This window comes from Cyrtonyx montezumae, unplaced genomic scaffold (assembly GCF_038088225.1).
Source record: "Cyrtonyx montezumae isolate F1298 unplaced genomic scaffold, pur_monq_1.0 scaffold_13, whole genome shotgun sequence".
Taxonomy (NCBI): Eukaryota; Metazoa; Chordata; class Aves; order Galliformes; family Odontophoridae; genus Cyrtonyx; species Cyrtonyx montezumae.
The window spans coordinates 2100909-2123492 of record NW_027071859.1 but is presented as its reverse complement, the minus strand read 5'-3'; the positions used below and the strand labels follow the sequence as shown (position 1 = coordinate 2123492).

The following is a 22584-nucleotide window of genomic DNA, read 5'->3' as shown; positions in this document are numbered from 1 at the left end:
GATTCTGTAATTCTAGGGAAAATGAACAGTGAGTTTCCCACAGACAGGTGAGTCTATGATTCTCTGATTGATTCTAGGTGAAATAAAACCGATATGACAACCGAGATCTAGTGTGTCAATGCTTTTCTCCCATTTCAGACTATATTCAAAAACTCATTTTTGTAGTGCTGCCATGAATGTTGCTTTCTTTCTGGTACTAGCATAGGTTTCACAGTATTGACTGAAATTATATTGTCAGGACTCTGAAACTTCTGAGATGTAATGCAGCGCAGAAACACCCGAGAGCTTCCTACAGTTTGTGTCTGGCTCCAGACATCCTCAAAAGAAGCACATGTGCTGAGAGATGATAAGAGTAACTGCTACGATACAAGTCTTATCTGCAGAGAATTGGGTAAGGGCTCCTAAGTAGCTCACTTACGTGGCAAAGAGTTTAAGCAGCGTTTTGAACAAAAACTAAGAAATAACAATTCACAGTCTTATGGCTTGTGAAGAAAAAACACTTTTGATATTTAAAATAAGTCACCTGTAGCCATCATGTTGTCTATCTTCTCTCATGTCATCTATCTTCTCTGAGAAGCAGCTTTAGAGCTAAGGAAGATGAAAGACCTTTTACTTCTAGTATCCAAAGTCTTGCTGAGAGCCCTGGTCCTAAATTTTCCCTATTATTCTCTACCAGTCTGATGGAGAGAATAACTATCCCATGAATATTTACCTCACTCATATCCATAATGTATCAAATCTATAGTAACAACAGGTTTGAGCAGCTATATGTAAGACTTTCTACCAAGTGGAAAACAAGGTTTGTAAAGTCTGGGGGGGTCTTTCATGTCAAGATGCTATCCAAAAATTTTTCTAACATCACTGGGTTAAAACAGATCCCAGAGATTTTGTCTTTCCACTGACCAGAAAGAGCATATCTGACAAATTTCCACTGGATGATTAACTTCTAGGTAGGCACTCATAGGCAAAATGTGTACCAGTCCAGCTTGGCAACCCTCCACATGCCCCAGAGTAGTATTATTCCTTCAGTCCCATCAAAAACGTGTTTCTCATGTTGCAAGATGGGTCATCAAGTGATGGGAATAAATAATAACCTGAAAATGAATGCAAGGAATCTTAAGGACTACAGACTAAGCTGCAAAGAGTTAAAAGATGAGAACTTGTTCAATAAACTACACAGAAACTAAACATCCAGCTGGCCCTCCTAGGGCATTCACTTGTAGCCAATGATGGGCAGCTTTCCAGAAAGTTCTATTGCATATTCACATCTCATCATATATGGATATATTTCCCAGGGGTGTACTGTTTCCCCTATTATTTGACAGCAGATCCATTTACTATTTCCTCTGAGTTCCATTCCTGATGCACAAGAAAGCCCAAATCCCAACTTGGGCCTTCACCTCAACATTCAGGCTAAGTCTCTATGAGGATACACACATCTGCATAGATGCAACCTTCCCAAACCACTAGGAATCTATGTGGTCAGAATATCCAGGACAGAAAACTGCAGTGAGGGCCTCAACCCCTGCAGCACTAAGCCATCAGAGTAAGGACAGGATGAGGATGGTCCCCACCCCTGGGCTGCTCCTGGCTCTTCTCAACCAGGCTGCCAAGGACAGATTCCTTCAAGTGTAAGGGTCACGGTTCAACTGTGAAAAACAGGAGATGGGGTTTTCTCATTAAAAAGATGCTGGACAGTTCCTGCCTCCTCTCTGGGCTGAAGGGAGGACTTTTAACCTCTCTGCTTTGATCTCACTGACTGCAACACAGAGATAAACTGACACAGCCAGGGGTGAGAAAGATTAATTAAGGCCTGTGAAGCAATAGGACCTTGTGATTATAATACTGCATTTGATCACATTTCCAGTAGAATTATATCGCAGTTTCATCACAGGTTGAGAGGACACAGGGCACAAAGGGATAGGAGTGAGGAAAGGGCACTGCCTCCCTGCAGTTTCATGGGATGGTCACTGGGATAAACTGGTATGCTTTGGGTCAGCACAGTGCAGCCTTCGTTCCCTATGACTAATGAAGGTGTTTTGACCCTGTCATCAATGAGAAGTTTCCCAGAAAAAACAATTTTCAGAAGTCAAGTTAGATGGATATGGAAATAGTTTTGCATATACTACTGAAATTGCCCCCGTTAACTATTCACTGCACTCAGTGATGAGCAATCCAATGTGCAAAACGTGTAAGTGAAAATGTCCTTCTGAAACATTTATCATCACAATTACCTTTTCCACTATAATGAAATGATAACTCCAAATCTAACATTATCTTCTTTCAGTTCCTCATCATTAACACCTCTTCTCTGTCACCTTCTCTCCTAGAAGTAAACCAGGAACACCCAAGATGCCGAGCTGAAATCAGATGAATTGGTGACAAATTTTGAATGAAATACAACTTGATCTTTTTCTTATAAACCACTTTTTTTTTTTTTTAATTCCTTTGGGGAAATCCCTAACTACTCTTGTCTAAAACAGCTCTTGTTTTTAAAACAACACTGGAGTCTATGGGGGAAATCATTGTGATTTCTAACATCAGCTGCATGAACTTTGTATTGAGATAGCAGGATGAGATAGTTGCTCTTGATCACAAAACACAAAACTTGTGTAGGCTCTATTTCACCCTTTCCACAAATCTCACCACTGCTCTAGTTCTCAGAGGATCAACCCATGCATACATTTTATACAAATTAAAACCTCCATTACATACTGGCACATCTCAGAGCACTGATCTCAGTTTAAGACTGGTATCTACAACACACCTTAAACTACTGATATTTATTTCTGCACAAGTTTGTATAACTGCTTAGATATGCCCTTATTCAAATTTGAGTGCCCCTGTTCAGGTGTGGATAATACTGTTCCTACTTCAATCCTTTTATGGACTCCTGAGTTAATGCTTCATTTTCAGGAGCGGTGTCCTGGTATGATATCATGCCATGAGATGTTTATCTGTATATTGGTACTGGAAGTGACAAAACTGTTTTCTCTTTTTCCTCAGATTTTCTATTGTACAGGGAAGGGTGGGTAATGAACTAGCAATGCAAAACTGTGTTTGATAAGAGGGAATATATCTCAAAGAGCCACTGCAGCATCACTCTTTTGGATAAGAAATTCTTCCTAATACCCAACCTGAATCCACCCTGGCACAACATGTGGCCATCACTTCTCATCCTAGGGCAGTTACGTGGGACCAGAGGCTGACCCACCCCCTGCCACAACCTGAAAAGGGAGTTATAGAAAGCAATAAGGACTCCCATTAGCCTCCTCTGCTCCAAACTGAACAATCCCAGTTCCCTCATCCTCTCCCCATAAGACCTATGCTCCAGTCTTGGTCCTGTTGAATGTCACTCCATCAGCTCCAGCCTGCCCGTATCCCTCTGCAGGGCCTTCCTACCCCGAGGCAGATCAACACTTCCTGACAACTTGGTGTCATCTGCAAACTTACTGAGGGTGCACTTAATCCCCTCTTCCAGGTCATCAACAAAGATGGACAGGCCATCATACTGATCCCTGGGGAGCACCACTCACGACCTCAGCTGATGGAACTCCATACACCACCATTCTCTGGACCCCTCCAGCCAGTGCTTTATCAATATTGGAAAATTATGTTATCAAATGAACTCTTCTGCTACTGAAAGCTACAGATTCAGCTAGGAGGGATTTGTCAAGCTGCACTTTTGCTGCACAAACAGACTTCATGCCTACAGGTAGACCAGCTCTTAGTCAAGTTCTGTTGCACCATTTTGACCTGTAAGGCAATAAGAATGTCACAATACAGGACTGCAGCCATCAATGCATTCAGTAAGTGTAAGAGTCCACTAATTGGTTGTGACAGCAGCGTATATCAGAGCAAGCCAGCTTCATTTGATAAGGTACTGAAGAAGATCTGGGAGCAGCTAGTATGCACATTCTTGACTCTTCTTGGTTCAGGGCAAAATTTGAGATAATGTCAGGAAAGGAGGGAAACAACCCATGTCTAGAAGTCCGGTAAATCTGGATGCATTTTAGTGGCAAACCTTTCCAGATCATTTTCAGTTCTGAGCCTCCTCCCTGTTGTTTTTTTTGGCCTCTTGTTTTTTCCCCAAAGGAGGCACCATTGTTCAAACACTGTGGTAATCTGTCAGCATTTCCTGCAATTCTGTGGCTTGGTGACTGGAGTTATTGCTGCAGGTTAATGAATTTTATTTACTACTTTTAAGTACCCAGGGGAGGAAGTTGAGTCCTTTAAACTTTCTTATTCCTCAGGCATTTATATGGAGTAGCTTGTTTGCATGCAGAAATGGTACTGTTTAGTGCATTTCTCACTCAACTATCCCCACAACCAAGAGAAATGAAAGCAGACCTTTATTAAGATATCTCTTTAATTTCATTACAAATTTGCATTTAGCTACAAATGACAATTCTCAATGAATTTTCTGATAAGCCTTCTTCCTATTTTAAGTAGTTGGCATAGAAAATGCAAGAGTGACCAAGTATCCTAAGACAGACCTCTAGACACAAATTGATGCTGTGACGTCTCTTATCGTTCTCAGCAAGTCGAGAATAGATTTGCAGTTAAGACACTGGAGCTGGAGCATAACAAGCAAGAGTCATTGTGCAAACTTCTTTAGTCTCCTTTGGAAAGGATTCTGGAATAAACCAGCACCTGAATCTCAGATTATCAGATGTTAATATTTTTCTTTGCTTCAGTTCCCTGAAACAGAAAATATGGGATTTTTTAATTAAGTTAATAATTGGCCATGAAGCTAAATTAATAAAATTCCCTGTGAATTTCAGGATTCATATCACTATCTTCAAAAGTGTGTAGAAATAGTCCTTTTTACAGTTAAGAGGAAAAGAGCAAAAAACAATGAGAAAAAAATGAGTACTTCAACCAACTTGTTGCATCTGTATTAGGATAAATGTAATAGCTGCTTCAACAGGAATTTCCCTAATCACTGATAAAGGGAGCACCAGCTCACTGGGATGAATGCAGGCATCTACAGTGTATACATTCATTTCTGTCTGTGGCAAATGAAATTGAAAAGTAGGAACTCCACATTCTTCTTGTTAGTAATACAAGAGGTGTTATTGCAAAAAATTTAAAGGCATTTGAAGCGTGCTGGTATGTCTCCTGTTAGTCTTCTGTTGTCATGAATCAAAATAAAAGTACTAAATTTTCTTTTGGTGTCACTGTGTACAAGAAAGAGGTGCTACAAGTGAGTAACATGTCTTTTTTAGGTAACAGTAAGTTATATGTCCAGTTCTAAGCAACTGAATCTGGAGTTTTCTTGTGGATAGTGAAGAGAAGAGAGAAGAGAATAGTCCAGAAATTGCAGGATGACGAATTCTGGAGAAACTCCAGTCTGTAAATGAGTCACTAGATGTTCAACATGTACGTGATTTTCTGTGATATTGTGGAGGCAGTCAGCTTGAAGAAACTCTCCGGTGGAAAACCTTGATATGTTAACTTGAAATGACTGCTAACTCTCCAAGTGATGGAATGAAATGTTACCTCAGGATTCATCATGTATTTCCAGAAAATAGAAGATCTAATTCCAGCCTACAAGATTCTGGTGAGAACTGTACTTTCCAATAAATGAAATGTAATAGGAACTGAAAGAAGAGATACTAAAATATTCAAGAAACCAGACAGGCTGCAAAATATCGGAGAAAAACAAGAAGCCCACCTAATTAGAAAAAGCTGAAAGGTAACATGATTGCTGTCTACAAGTATCAGAAAGGTGTAGAAAATGCTAGTGCTAGTTGAGCTACCAGGTGTTTTTGTCACCAGAAATAGCTACGTACACTGTATTAATAAAACTAGGGCAGAAATCTGTTCCTAAACATTAAAATTGTAAAGATATACAGCAGCGTTCCAACTGAATGAAGATCATATAATGCAACTTTATAAATAGAAGTCAAAACGTAAAGAGGGGATTTTGTGATAAGCTACCTACAATCATAGGAAGACACCTCAATGACCTAAGAACTCCTGTGTTCCTAAAGAGGCAACTGCTGGGTGGTGGAAGAGGTAGAAAATGCAACCACAATAAATAACATGCTGTGGAAGCAGTCGTTGTGCTGGGTGTTCCTAAGAAAATCAGCTCATAAAAAGAAATGAGAAAAGGGAAGAGAAGATAAGGGAAGAGGATGAAGGATGGCAACGTAAGAGAATGAGGATGGAAACATAAAATGAGAGCAATTGGTAAAATGTGAAGGCAGGGAAAGAAACTGCAAGACAAGGTGGAGGTCATCCAGATAAAACCACAGAAAATTGCTCATGGGTGCCCCATTTCACTGCAGTCCATACTGTATCAGTTCCGATTTTAGCCCTGCCTCCTGGGTGGGATCTTCCTTTTGGTGATCATAAAGATGAGTGCTTTTGAAATATGAAGACAGTCCACACCATTTTTACCTAAAATTGATCACAACACATTACAGAACAAGTTTAATTTTTCGAATCTCAATTTATTCCTGTAATCTCATAATGACTAACAGTCATTGCAGATCTAGCTAGGCAGATCAGTTGAACAAACCAATATTCATCCTGGTAAGGCTTATTTAATTCTGGTAAGCATTATTTCAAATGCACCTGTAAAGCATCTAAGACTGTGGCATCTAATGGGTTGTGGCATGAAAACCTTGTCTCTTTCACACATTGATGTGAACACTTTGGAGTCTGGACTTTTCCACTGAAATTACTGTTTTCTAGAGTACACATATGTTTTCTCAGTTCAGTGGGGTATCTCCAGTGTCTGCTTGGCTCATATAGGCACTGTTGTATTTTAAATAGTAAGCTAGGAAGCTGCTATTCACTGAAATATCACTCGACCCATTGAAAGGAAGTAATAAATTCATCTTGTCAGTTCAATAGCACAGGACTACTTTTGGTATTCAGTGATTTAGTATCTACTTCCTGGTAACCAAAAAACAGCCATATAAATGAATTATGTGTGTTAGAAATCATGTCGTGTATTTGGTCAGCTTTCAAGCTGCAAACAAATAAGTCTATTCGCCTAATATTCAGGCAGCTGAAGGAGAAGTTAGTTGTACATAGGAAAAAAGTAAGCAGTATGTGAGTTTCCTGTAGGAATTTGCTATCTACAGATTGTTCTACCTGCATTGAGCACATTGGAATTGCTGCTTCAAGCTTTGCATTACGGAGATCCCTGATGATTGCTCTACCATTTGTGCACTGTACAAGATTTAGTGGAGAAAGAAGTACTTAACTTTCTCAATGGGAGGGCATAATGAAGGGGCAGAGATGGGAAAGGCCCTCTTGCTGAAACAGAGCAAATAAATGCTTGTAAATAATCACTCATGATGTAGTGTTTAGCAAATTGGGCATATGGGACTGTTGCAGGAGTAGCTCAGCATTGTACTGAGCTAAACTGTAACTACAAAGGACTGCTGGCTAAGTAGAAATGAGCACTTTTAAAGATGAAAGGAGTTGATATCATTTTCAGCAAACATCAAAATGCAAGGCAGACATGATAGTGGAATATAGGCCTTAAAACTTAAAAACACAAAACAGGTAAAAACTTGGTATGAGAGCACAAATTTCTTGGGCCACGATTGTAATGAAGGTGAACAGGTGAATGCATGTAATGTTGAAGCTAAACCACCTGAATCCACACATGTGTAGGCTCATTAACTTTCAATAGCAATTTTATTCACAATTATTTCTCATAAGGAAACAGGTTCACACTCATGTACAAAGTGATGGACCTCAGCTGATTGTATGAACAATAAAGTGATACTCCACATCTGTGCATAAATATAAAAAGTATCTTGCACGTGTCTAGTAAAGGCTGTCTTCTCTGTGGCATTTTCCTTGGGAAAAAAAATAAATAAATAAGGCTTCAAGGTGCATATAAATCATCTGTCTCCCTGCATTCGTCCTGTTTTATCACAGGAGCAGCACAAACTGGCCTAAACTGGAGCAGGAACCCCTTTATCTCTTGTACACAGCTTTCCTCTGTCATTAGGATACTCTACAGCCAATATCTTCTGCTTATACACCTCAATCAATAGCTTCTGCTTATTATTTTAGTCCTTCTTCACAGTGCTTTTGTAGTAAAAGCAGAACATAAAACCATGAAGTCAGCAACACTGATATGGATCCAGTCAAGGCAAAGATACTGATGTTATCTGAGAAACCAGAAAAATACCTTCAATGTCACTTTCCCTTTTGAGATGAATAAAGATTGTAGACAAACCTCACTTACTGAGTTGAGCTTCTGGCTTGAGATGGAATACGTGTCAAGAGCTGGACTCCGTGATCCTTGTTGAGTCCCTTGCAACTCATGATATTCTGTTCTGTTCCACAGTGGTGGTTCAAAACACTACTAAAGTTAATGTATAATGAAATAATCCTTCTAATATGACACCACGGAAATGGGATAAATGTCAATGTTCTCAAAAAACCTCATTCAGCAAGTTTAAAGTCTGGCATGCTCTCAAGTTGCAGTCTGGAAATCCATACCATCAGAAGAGCAATACCTGCAGATCAGACTTCAGTGGAATGTACTCAGACTTGTAAATGACACTGCTCCTCAGCAGACCATGCTGGACCTCCTCTAGGAGTCATCCTAAACTTGAGTAAAGCCTGAATTAGCCATCAAATATGATCATAAGGGCCCAAACTGTCTATTTGGCCTGCCTGAAATCTTTTCTTTTAAGGTGAAATCAATTGCTCTTGGAAGTTCCCATTTCTCTTTCCTGTCATTCTGAAAGAGAAGCATTATTGGTTAGATCAGAGGCAGAAATCTGTGGTTTATATCTGTTCAGATGAACGCCTCTCTTAATGATGCCTGAGGGTATTCTTTCAGAATATATCTCATTCTTTAGGTAATGGTATTGCTCAAACTACTCCTTTATCTCTTGTTCTGAATTGTTTGGAAGATTTAAAGTCTTTCACACATTTATATAAAGGCTGTGATATCTTACCAATGCCATATTTTTACATCAGACATGAAGACTACTTCACTTTTTTTCCAGGAGATGTCTTCTTGTAATAAAGTCTCCTACAAAACAACTTTGGCCTAAATATAGAATGATCAGAGCCAGCAGTCAATATCACATCAGTAAAATATTTTATCCCCAAAACACAGAGCATTTAAGATTCAATAAGAATTTTGACAGCCAATGTGAATCTCAATGACAAGTGACTGCGCTCTCATAATTTTAATGAAATTTAATTAGCTCGTTCATTCATGAGAAAGTTAATATGCTGAGCTTTTTAAAACCTTTTAAGAAATCTGGTGTCCGAATTACTTCTGAGCCAAAGAAAGTTTAAAAAGCATAATTTAAATTGAAAAATACAACTTTATTTTTTAACAACTTAGAGGATTCTTTTATTCTTCCTTTTGGAGCAATAGAAACATTTTATTTTTGAACAGCAGACCACAGGTATGCTTCACCAGGTATGCTTCATTCACTGTGAAACAGAAAAGCAATTCTCTTTTCCTAACTCATCTTCTTATCAAGAAATAGAAGATCATTCAAGTTTTACATAAGATGAGAAAAAACAGGAGTGTTCAGATGAAAGCTCCAGCCTGGAGAAGCAGATCGACTACAGGAAACCCAACCGACTGTAGTTGTACTCTGAAATACATGCAACAAATCAAACTCTGTGAGGTTTTCCTCTTGGCTACTTCCTTTGTTAAAATACACAGAATACAATAAGAAACATATCTATCTGTGGCTAAAGGAGATATTTTGCATTGTAAACTGAGAAATATTTAAGCTAGCACTCCATACACTGAAGTAGTGTGGGAAATAGAGGTGGTAATATTGGCCTGTACTGTTTCCCTCCCATAGTGGGTGTGACGGTTTGCCTGTCTCTTTTTTTTTTTGCTGTATCTCCCAGACCCACTGAACTAGGCAGCTCAGTTGAAAGCAGGCATCCTTTATCAGGTCCTTGCAGCCTCCAGCTCTCCCTCAGTGCCTTCAGCCCTTGACACCAACATGAGGTTCAAGTTCTCAATCATCGCTATTCTCCTAGAAGTGATCTTCATCGTTCTATTTGGGCTATTTGTGGACTATGGCACCAAGAACACCAGTTTGTATCCATGTAAGTACTGCTGAGATTTACAAAATTAGAATTGCTTTCAAGTAATCCTAGACAAGACTTCTGAATATCTTAGGGCATCCACTAATTTAGCTTGAAAAGAAAGGCAGACTTTGGGGCAAAGAGTCTTCTGAGGTCTGAAAGCAGTAGATTTCAACAATAACTTCAGGTTGTGTACATGTTGGGAATGGTCCCTGGTCCACCGTAAGCCAGGCTACAACTAAGACTGCACAGTAATTTAGCATCTCAGACAATTCTACTGAGGCACTTTGACATCTTGCTACATATATACATATGTAACGTATATAACATTACACAATTAGTAGCAATAATTAACAAATAGCAATTAATATAGCTATGTCCTAAAATAGTTCTCTGCCTACCTCTTATTTGGCTGTCCTTTTAAACAATAGAAAAAAACAAGCCATGGAACAATAGTGTTTGAGGAATCCTGGGGACATTTAGTAAGCCAGAATGATGTTTTCCAGGTCATGTATCCTTCAGACTCAGATTAAGGTTCACTGCCTGTAGAAGAGCACAGAAAATTGCCTTCTCCTGAATGTCCCTGGTACTAACTTGTCCTCCTGGAGTTCCCCTTGACAAATAGGATGGATAAAGGTGCCTGAGATCCTTGTGCTTACTGTAGCAGTTAAACAGCCGTCAGTGACCATTTATATTGCTGCGTAATTTATTTTTATTAAACCTCAGGTCTTCTGGAGGAAGATGTCTGTGCCATTTTAAATGCAATCTATCAAATTAGGGATTGCCTGAAGTCTTTCCTTCTCTAAACATAACAGAAAGTCTGCTTTGTTTCCCCTCTGTCTGCCTTCCTGCATAGGCAGTGTATATATATAATCTGTACACTGTACCCAGTTGTTCACATTACAAAACCACTAGCAAGCTTCTGGCATGGTGCTGGCTCAGGTAGACCAGCACTTTGACCTGTTAGGTATGGCTTTAAGCATAGCAAAAAGCAGAGGATAATCGTGGTAGATAGTACAGGTGGGAACAGATCTTTGGGAGGGAAGAGCATGTATAGATAAGAGTCAAGGCATGCCATTTGCCCTTTGAACAGGCTCTGGGCTGTTCAGTTTACTAACACAGACACAAACAAAGCAAACACCACAGACCCCATGTTGGACTTTTAGATGCTGACCTTGGAGTAGGTAAATCAAACCTTGATTAAAAAAAAAGAAAACACACACAAGGTAAGAAGAAGGATGTCCTAACACCTGTATTTTTACTTGTAGACCCTCTTCTTCTCAAACATCCCTATCTGCAGAGTGCACACAAGCAGTCTGTGGAAGCACCTGGAAGGCAGTTAATGGCAGAGTTGTTTAGATGTATTGGGATATATCCTGCATCAAGATTCTTCTTGAGTTCCCAGACTGGTGGCTTCAAACCTATGTTATCCCCAGGAGACTTGGGATAGTAACTTTACCTGTAGCTCAAAGATTTAGTTGCATCTTCCAGGCAACATTTTATAATCTCAGAATTGCAGTGCAGGGCCTGATATGTATGTCTTAAATATGTCATGACGATAAATCCAAGATATTGGGTGGTTTTGGTCTCATTCATTAGATGGAAATAATCATTGAAGACAACCGTAGTTTTGCATTAAGGGGGCTGACCTGAAATTTTTCTCCAAACAAAGCTTTTCATTCTGTTTCTGGAGGACATCATTGCAGGCAGTTACTTGGGTAGACAACTTTTGGTTCACTGTGCCACTAGAATGGGAAGACACAGGTTTGAGATGGTTTCGCAGGTACTCCTATGGGATTTCTTCTGTTCTGGCAACCATCATTTAATGTACTGCCACTGACCCATGATTCGTGTCTCTAATAACTGTATACATCTTTTTCGGGGTTGTAGGGTTAACTCCTTTCAGCAGAACACAGATACAGTTTAAGTACAAACATAGCTGGCACAAGTATGTTTGCATTTAGACTGACTGTCAGTGCAGATGCTGCGTAGGGAAATTAATATGTTGGTCTTTGTCAGCCTTGGCAGAATCACGTGCAGTCATTTTGTTCAGGACCTGCTGGAGTGTTTTTCCCAGTATTTCCCTTCCTGCTTCATAGAACAGAAATACATTCTGTTAAACACAACTAATTAACTGAAACAGCTTATTCCAAACTCATGTGCTTTCTCCATCATTTCAAATCATTCTAGACCTAATATTCCTTAACAGAAGGTGCAAAAGGTACCTTGAGCACAAGGTGTGAGCTAGATCAGTTGGAAGTCTTCAGTCTGCTTGTGAAATTGATTACTTGTAATATTTGGGACTGCGGTATGATTCCTTCAAGTACACTTCAAGTGAGAGCTGAGCTCGTAGAAACCTTGCTGAAGGGGACTGCAAAAATTAAATTCCTTCATCGAAGTGTTTTTGAAACCTATTCTTTTGCTCATGTATAGTGTCAGGTTACTTAAACATCTCGTAATCATGGTAAGATTAAATGAGGTGTTAAATACATTCATAGGTTCATAAGGTTGGAAAGGACCTACAACTAGTCCAACCATCCTCCTATCACTATCCCTACCCAACTACTAAGTCAAATCCCTACTACTAAATCAAATCCCTAATGGAGCATTAACCACATCTCTAGGCAACCTGTGCCAATTCTTCACCTCTTTCACTGTGAAAGACTTTTTCCTTATATCCAATCTAAATTTACACTCTTTACGTTTGAAACCATTTCCCCTCATCCTATCACCACGGTTCCTCATAGAAAATGGGAGAAAAAGGTTTTGAAGAGGTTCTGTTTCTGTATCTCTTAAAACAAGTAGTAGGTACAACACTAGAGTTTAGAAAGCAGTTCTGAAAAGAGTAACAAGGAGGAAAACAGGGAGCTCCCAAAGGACTGCAGGAGGATCAAAAATCATTTCACATTATTGAAGTCAGGAAATAAACTCTAAAATGTCCAGCCTGAAGAAGAAGCTAAAGGGTTGGGGAAGTTTGAGAACCACCACCATTTCTACAATAATGTTAGATGTGTGTAGTCCACTGTAAAGAACCTTACTAGTGGCATGCTTGCATTTCAGGACTGGAATACAAATCTAATAGAGTTTATTAAGACTCTCCAGTAACTTATTATACTTCTGGGCCCTCTTTTGGCTAAACACAGAAATGCATATAGCAGAATGATAGGGATGTCAAAAGCACCTAAATGGGGAATGTAACTTCAATTAAATATTATAATAATCAAGTCAATGTCTCGTGGCTTTCTATGCATTTACATGTAAGAATCAGTAAAAGAGAAATTGAAGGAATGAACTTTTCTCTATGGAGTTCAAACCTGGTGGGCGCAGAGTTCATTAGATTGCATAAACTTATTCAGACTAACTTCTTTAAAGTATAAAATATCCATGTTGTGGCAATAAATTTGCTCATATTAGAATTTTTTATTAAAATTCTAAAAATCAGAAAAAAAAGAAAAAATCAAAGGACTAGCTGGATCTGCAACAATATTAATCTTTGAAAAAAATTGTATTTGAAGGAGAGTTAAGTTTATGCTGCTTAGTAATATTAGGACATTTAAGGTCACGTAAACGATTACATTAAAAGTACCCAGTTGAAGAACTCAATCTGTTGCACACTTTAAGAATCACAAATGTACTTTCGCCGTATGTCAACTAGTAGGCTCTCAAAACAACCTCCTGCACATTTCTGGAGTTAGCCAGAACATAATGGATGTAATAACCTTTATTTCAAGGGAAAGAGAAATTTTCTGTAAGGACACAAAGCTGTGATGTTCCAGGTAGCTTCATGTCCAGATGAAAGCTACGGGCGTAGTAATTTTACTCATATAGAGGTCAGGTATTCCTTGCATAATGACAAACTATAAAAACAACCTATTTTTTTTCCCAAAACCTCAGCTAATGGGCAGGTCAGAAAGAATGGAAGGATAGGTCACACTGATAACATGAGTTTAGAATTCTTTCAGTTTCCAGCTAAACCTTCCTTTGTTCCTAAATATTCTCCCCTCTAGTTGCTATTGAATCAGTTATTTTCTTCTTTCAGACTTTAAGGACGTCCATGTGATGATCTTTGTTGGATTTGGTTTCCTGATGACCTTTCTGAAGAAATATGGATTCAGCAGTGTTGGTATCAACATGCTCATTGCTGCCTTCGGTCTCCAATGGGGCACTCTAATGCAAGGATTTTTGCATGAGAATCGAGGAGGAAAATTTTCTGTTAATATCAAAAGGTACACACACAATTTTCCAGAATTGAGATTTCTATCCCTTAAAATATCAGTAGTCTTGCTTCTAGCGAGGTCTCAGAGTGTTTCCCATGTATGTAGTTCTGCTTTCTAAGAAAACTTGCAGATTTTGAAAAAAAAACTCATCCCAAATGGATAGGGATAGACATCTTCAACACACACCTCTTCCAAACTTTGACTGTAATTTCAGACAGCTGAGTAGAAGGCAACTTTCCTACATTTTCTCCTCAGTCTTCCCTAAGGTTCCCACACAACCCAAGTAGGAAATTTAGATTTAATGTGTATCCACTAAAGAAGGTTCTTTGTGATTTTTTTGTTTGAAGATTTACAGCTCTATCATTTAACTACATAACAAGTTTGAATACATCTTTATTTCAGGTCCCATTAAGCTGATTTTGTGTTCTCTCTCATTTCTTGATGGTTTGCCTGCATTTGTTTTCCCACCTTCAGCATGATAAATGCAGACTTCAGTACAGCAACTGCTTTGATTTCATTTGGAGCCGTCCTGGGGAAAACCAACCCAGTTCAGATGCTGATCTTGACATTTCTGGAGATCACAGTCTTTGCAATCAATGAACATCTAGTTACAGAAATATTTCAGGTATAACTATTCAGAAATAATTGTTTCCTGTTGTCACAATTTCCTGTTATAACATGTTTTCACTATATAACATTTCCAGTCATGCAGGATTCTTCTTCATCACATTCTCATGTTTGCTGTGCAATTGTTGTGGTACTATTTGTGTCCCTGATACAGGCCACAGATATTGGAGCCTCAATGACCATCCATGCATTTGGAGCTTATTTTGGCTTGGCTGTAACCCTCATCTTGTATCGTCCTGGCTTGAGAAACAAGCACAAAAATGAGGAATCTACCTATCACTCTGACATATTTGCTATGATTGGTAAGCACAAGAAGCAGAGGGAAGTAATAGTGAGAGATAAGACGTTTTCCACCCCTCTTTCATCCGTATGTTCTTATAATCACCTACCTTTATTCTGCCCCTCTACTGAATGGCTTGCTGAGCCGGGTGTTCATCCATCTGCCCACGAGATCTGTCCATAAAATCAATTTATAATCTGAAAACTATCAGTTATATCAACAAATGACCGTAGATTATATACATGTGAACTCCCTTGCTAATAAATCCTGCTCTGGCATTTTTACAGGGATAGTGAGTTCTAACAGTGTGTGGGGCATGGCAAGGGGTTGCAATATGTTCAAGTCTTACAGTAAGATTCCTCAGAGATCGTGCATCAAAATCCCAAATGCCAGCATCAAAAGCTTCTGTATATACTGCTACTTCTTCCTGCATTCTTAGCTATTTTACATTTTCACTGACCACCTTCCTCATTTCTTGTACTTATTGCTGTTGTGTTGGATCTTTCACAGTGAAATGCTTCTTGTGACTGAATAATCTTTATTTTGTTTTGACTTATGCCCATCCAGGTACCTTGTTCCTTTGGCTTTTTTGGCCCAGTTTTAACTCCGCAATTGCAGCTGAAAATGACAAGGCTAAAACAATTATCAACACTTACTACGCCCTGGCGGCATGTGCTGTTGTAACTTTTGCTCTCTCCAGCCTGCTGGATCAAAGAGGCAAATTCAGTATGGTAAGAGTCCTACCACTAACTCAGCTAAATCAAGAAATCCCCCTATAACACAGACAATTAGATTGGTTCTCATTGTTCATGAGCTATCCGGAGCCCCTTTGCTGCAGACACAGCTAGGGCTGTTATGCTTCAGAAAGCTGCAGTGTCAGATTGGACTCTGAGTCAACCCACTCTGCTTTATGTATGTAATTTGGCTCCTCAGTGGGATCTGAAGAGTAAAATGCTCTTAGATACTATCAGGATGGTTCCACTCTCGTGCTGACGTTGGTCCAACATTCAGAAGAACTTCTGGGTCTTATTCCAAAGATGATCCTGCATGAGCTATTGTTTTGCAATACCTAAAAGATGTCTCTCAAGGCTACTCGCTTAGAGTTGCTTTGAAACAGCAACCAAAACACATAACAGGGAACTCTGTTTTAAATCCCTCATTGTTTTTCATTGCAGAATCCCTTACGAGTCATTCAGCCCCCAAACAAATCTCTGTTCCATGCCTATCATCTTCACCTTTGTACACTCTGTGCAGGTTCTCATTCAAAATGCCACTCTGGCAGGGGGAGTCGCAGTGGGTACCTGTGCTGACCTGGAAATATACCCTTTTGTTGCCATGTGTATTGGGAGCGTTGCTGGGATCATCTCTGTCCTTGGGTTTCATTTCCTGACTGTAAGTATCCAGGACCTACCTCTGCTCTCACCTACTTACTGCTTCACCAACTTCAGTGGAGCTTTCTTTGTATACTAGAAATAAACTGGCTGATACACTACAGAGTGTAAGTTCTCTATTATTTCAAAATTATTATTTAAAAATGCATGTGATTTAAATATATCCTTATGAGGTAACTTCGGTGGCTTAAAACATTGGGAATATTGCTGATATTCTGTGTTGTGTAGCATTATATTTGTGATGGAACTTGGACATTTGTACCATTAGAGGTACTCACTTGATTTTCTCTCCATGCATAATTTCACAGTGAAAGGGAAAATAACAGTTTTTAGGGCTACTCTTTCTATATCTGAAATGTGTCAAATCATTTCTTGTTTTTTTTTTTTTTATTACTTTCTTTTGCATATCATTCTTGACATAACAGAGACTAAACTCACCATAAACTTTATATTTCCCTTCATTTCAGCCTGTTCTGGCATCCAAGTTGAAAATTCAAGACACATGTGGAGTCCATAATTTACATGGTTTACCTGGAATACTGGGAGGTATTGCAGGCATCGTAGTAACTGCGATACGGCCTGAAACTAAGTGAGTTAACATAGAAAAGAGAAAGAGTCTTCCCTACTGATGGTCTATTCCAATTTTTCACTCCCCTTGGATCTAATGTAGGGAACTATTCTCACAAGGTTGGACTAGATAATCCCTGGAGGTCCCTTCCAACCCCTATGATTCTGTATTTCTGTGAAATTCACCTTTGATTTGATATCAGATCAGTGTTCTGGTTTAAATTGGACTGCTCTTCATATCCGGCCTTTAAAATAGGGTTCATATGCACAGCTTGTTCTGCATTAAAAGGCCAGATAAAAATGTAAACAGTTGTTTAAAAAATAAAGTAAAATCACATTCAGAAGTAGAAAAGTCATTCTCCTGCTTCTACAGATGTATTTTTAGTATTGATTTGTATTTCTGTCTGTTTCAGGAATGGTGTCCAACTTACTCCTGGCAAACAGGCTGCTGCCTTGGGCAGTACAATTGGAATTGCACTGCTTGGTGGAGCTTTGACAGGTCAGTTCACATGTGTAGCTCACTACTGCACACAACAGCTCAAATATATGGATGTTAGAGATGTATTTGTGGAGAATTTCAATCTATTGATAATTTCACAAGAAAAGTAGAAAAGGGAGGGGGGGAGGGAGGAAGAAGGGAAGGAAGGAGGGAAGGAGGGAGGGGAGGGAGGGAGGGAGGGAGGGAGGGAGAGAAGGAGGGAAGGAGGGAAGGAAGTTAGGAGGGAAGGAGGGAAGGAAAGGAAGGAAGGAAGGAAAGGAAGGAAAGGAAGGAAGGAAAACACATGATAGCACACTAGCAGAAACTTAAGTTTCGAAAAAGCAGTTGCTCAACCTGTCTTCAAATGACAGCTAGGTACCTTACTGAATATATCAAATATACTGAACACATTCAAAGTTATTGGTTTGTATGTAAAAATCACAATTGTTGTTCCAGATAAGTTCTGACTTAATACTGTTAACTAAACCACTGTAACACCTTTCCTCCCAAAATGTGGATAGTGGTTCCTTCCTTAGTTCCAGTTGTTGTATTAAGGGACATGTTTTAGTGGGGAAATATTGGAGATAGGTGGACAGTTGGACTGGATGACCTTGGAGACCTTTTCCAACATTGGTGATTCAATGAGTCCATGATTCTATTCCAGGATATATCTGAAGAACATATTTTCGGACATTGTCTATTTTTTTCAGCTTCTGAGGTCTTTTTACCTGCAGGTGGTATTCTGAAGCTGCCCATCTGGGGACAAGTATCTGACCAGAACTGCTTTGATGACTCTGCTTATTGGGAGGTAAGATACAAACCACTCTTAAAACAATCACAACAAATGAACAATAATTTCATCATGTTAGAAGAGATATAATACACTGACATTTGAACGTCAGTCAACTTTCAAACATATTGCCCAGACTTAGACTGTGAACTTATCAAGGTCAACTTCTGGATTTATTTTTGTCTGGCCACCTAGTCATGCTTTGACTGAAAAGCAGAAATAGAACCAAGAAATTGAGATCTCAGTGGAGATCTTTATGTCTTTTTAAAGTTCATGGAGTCGTATAATCATGGAATAGCTTGGGTTTGAAGAGACCTTTCAGATCATCTAGTTCCAAACCTCTACTATAGGCAGAGACACCTCCATTTAGACCAGGTTGCTCACAGCCCCACCCAGCCTGGCCTTGAGTGCTTCCAGGGAGTGGGCATTCACAACCTCCCTGTGTCTCAGTACCCTCGCAGTAAATAATTTCTTCTTGATATCTAGTCTAAATCTACCCTCTTTATGTTTAAAACCATTTCCCTTTGTGCTCTTGTCCTGAGAGTTCTCACTCTCTTCTTGTTGTGGTTTAAATAAAGTATTTGCATTCTTGCTAAATGGTGCTGCTTTTCTATCATCATCTAGAATTTATTGCTAGGTGAGATTTAGAGCACTTCAGAGTGCTCTAAATGATCTGACCATTGAAGTTATTGCTTACAAGCTCTGGCTCCTACTGCTGTTGTTTTACATATGAAGACAGACGATGGGGCTAAGAAGCAAGTACATCTGAAGTAGCCTTGCTAGGCTCCCTTACACTCAATGAAAAGATAGCTCTAGATTGCAGCTCATTTGAATTATTCCAGGGTTATATTAGAATTATGCTAATTAAAATCTAAAGACTTCCCTCATTCCACACTGGTAATCAGGGGTGTTCAATCGCCTACCTCAAAGGTAAAGCTCTATGCCTTATTTGGAGTCCATGTAAATAAAATGCTGTTAACCTCCAAGGAGATTTCACTATTTTTTTCATGAATTAAACTCCAGTGCTAAGCAGTTGGAGGCCAGGTTGGACGAGGCCCTGGGTTGTCTGAGCTGGTGCTTGATCTAGTGTTTGGCAATCCTGCTCATAGCAGAAGGTTGGAACTAGATGAGCTTTGAGGGGCCTTCCAACCCAAGTCATTCTATGATTCTAAGATTCTATGGTCATATAATCAGCTGTAGATACAACACTGAGAAAAAAAGGAAAAAAAAAGAACTTTTAATGGAATTTCTGCCAACTATTTGCTGTTCAACATTGGAAAAGCAACAAGCACTGATTTTCAGCAAGGCCTGAATAATCTGCATGGCCCTGTTGTATAAAAGTGATAAAACTCACAGGAGAATGAAAGTTTTAAATCAGGGATGAGGAACTCAACACCTTGCATTGACCAGCAAGAGTAACTTCACTGCTCACTTGAAGGTCCTTTAGTGTTAGTAAATTTCTCACAGTTATTAGATACATAAAATAAGTACAAAAGATTTACATTCTCAGTACGCTTCAGTCTTCTGTGACAAAAAGGATATCTTTATCTCATCAACTGAACTGTTCTTTGATTTCCATGACAGGTTCCAGAAGAGGAGAAACTGCATGAAATTAATTCCAACAACTACGATGAGCACAGCAGATTTGAAGCTACCATGTAGAAAAACCTATATATGTCCTAATGATGCCCTTTTCTGCTTCTAATGCTAAAAACCAACACCTCAAAATTGTTCTAACCACACATGGCTTCCAGAAGGGGCTGTTGGTATATATATTTCTGTAATATAAAAAAGCTTGATTTTAGAATATATTATATTTGTATTATATATAATATATTCTTATTTATATTTTTTATATAAGCTCAAGTGAATCAATTTGATCTTCCCAACATATTTGTTCTTTCAGAATGCAGAAAAAAAAACCCCACAAATTGTAAAGTTGTCTGTATTTTACCATTTGAGTGAGTATAGCCACTTAAACAACTGTTGTCTTTCCAGCCTACTACAGGATGCCATATTTAACAGCCTCTTGAACACTGTTAGGCATGGGGCATCAACCACCTCTCTAGGAAACCTCTGCCAGGGTTTAACCACCCCCGTAGTCAATACATTTTTCCTGACACCCAGTCTGAGCCTCCCTGCTGCAGCTTTGTGCCATTCCCTTTGTACAATCTGTAAGGAGGCAGAGACCAACACCTCCCTCTGCTTCCCCTCCTTAGAAAGTTGCAGAGATCACTTCTTATCTCCAGACTGGACAACACAATGTTTTCTCCTTGTAGGACATGGTTTCCAGCCCTTTTACCAGCTTTTCAACCCTTCTCTGGACACATTAAAGTATCTCAAGACCCAGCATACCATAAATCTGTTCACCTGACAGTGGGGCAGTTTGTCCAGAAGGGTGCCACGAGGGACAGCATCAAAGGGTTTGCTAAAATCCAGAAAGTTTATGTCTGCCACCTTCCCTGCTGACCAAGCAGGTGAGCTTATCATGGAAGGAAAGCAAATTTCTAAGTCAGGACTTTCCCCTGATGAACCTGTGCTGGCAAGATCTTACTTATCAGATTTATGGGGAAGATAGTAATACAAAAAAGCATGGAAGATTATTTCTATCCTGATTATTTACTTTTTCCTCAGAAAACAATATATAAAGATGCTAGGTACAGTTATCCTACGTGGCATGTCACCTGCATACTGCTTTATACATCAAATTCTTATCTAGGAATGAAAATAGTTTGTTGTAACACACTTTCCTTTATTTCAGATATCCAGACACAGACTACTTTCTCCCTTTTTGGCTGGAAGAAGTCATTTATCTTTTCAAAGCTCTCATATAGTTATTTTTGTGTAAATCAAGAAGGAATTTAGCAATGTACATACTGCATATGTTTAGATTTTAGAAGTATTTTGTGCATAATATAAAAACACAAAGTTCTGAAGCACATGAAAAAGATTCTATACGTAGATGGACAGTAAAACATCCTTGAGCATGAAGCTCAACCCTCAAAATCCTACCTGAGGATGCAGGAGGTCATTTATTCAAACGTAGCCATGAGTTAATTGCACTGAGTGCTAACTCCCAAGGAATACCTCACTGAGAAATAACTATTTATTGTGAGTAAATCTCCCAGAATGGTTCCCTCAGGAGAGGGGGGTTTAGTGAGAGCTATTGGTGATGGGTGAATGGTTGGACTGGATGATCTCACAGGTCTTTTCCAACCTTGGTGATTCTGTGATTTTGCTCACTGAAACAAATGGGAAAAAAATAAACTGTGCTTTCATTGACCAGTTCTTACAATACTTCTCTAGTAAACTGGATGCTCACTGCCTCATTCTTGGCCTCTGCTTTTTGTCAGAAGAGGGATTACTTCTTCAGGCTTCCTCAAAAACTAGAACAGGGAGATGGGCCATTCTACATTGAAATTTATCCCAACTATCATTTTCAGGAAAGTCCTTGTTTTCTTTTTGATGAAGAAGAGCCCTACAAGCCTAGCTTAGCCTAGAAAACTGTATAACATGGCTCAATGTTATTAAATATATATTCTGATGCAATGAAGTGTTAATTATCTAGGATAAGTGTTCCCCTAAACCATGAAAACATCAAGATGATGGAAAAGGAAACAATAAACCTTTATTAGCATGGAAGAAGCAAAACATAACATCAGTCGATATCAATAAAGGTCACATATGTAGAAGCTGATGTCATCGTTTTGAGAGAGAACGTGTCCTGCAGGAAAAGACTATAAAAAATACCTAAGAGTCAGTATCTGACTTATCCCTTGTTAATAATTAAATCCTAGCTGTGTGTGGAAAGAATGAGGCACACAGTGCCTCTTTACCTGCTTTGCAGAGATACAGAAGAAAAATGCCAATTAGCACACAATTGAACATAAGCTTTAGACTTTTTCTGGGACATCATCCAATAAAACAAAATGTCCTGGTCTTTCCTCCAGTGACCCAAATGGCAGCAGCAGACTCAGGGCCAGATGGTGAGAGAACAGACTTGCTTTAGCTCCTCTTCCAGGTTCTCAGACAGGTTTATGTAATCATAGCATCACTTGAGTTGGAAGAGACCCTGAAAAACCATCTGGTCTCACTCCCCTGCAATGAACAGGGACACCCACAGCTTAATCAGGTGCTCAGAGTTCCAGCCAGCCTGACTTTGGTTGTCTCCAGGTGTAGGGAATGTACCA

At 39.2% G+C, this 22584-nt stretch overlaps 1 protein-coding gene across 1 annotated transcript; it reads left to right on the top strand.

The window, feature by feature from the left end:
• The first annotated feature begins 9861 nt into the window (after positions 1 to 9861).
• Positions 9862 to 20348, top strand: RHAG (Rh associated glycoprotein). The gene is made up of 10 exons (XM_065730456.1): positions 9862 to 10065; positions 14084 to 14270; positions 14736 to 14886; positions 15043 to 15190; positions 15736 to 15899; positions 16423 to 16560; positions 17027 to 17148; positions 17540 to 17625; positions 18339 to 18412; positions 19979 to 20348. Exons 1-10 carry the CDS (start codon positions 9960 to 9962, stop codon positions 20054 to 20056), a joined length of 1254 nt encoding a protein of 417 aa, XP_065586528.1. The 5' UTR covers positions 9862 to 9959; the 3' UTR covers positions 20057 to 20348.
• Positions 20349 to 22584: the final 2236 nt, after the last annotated feature.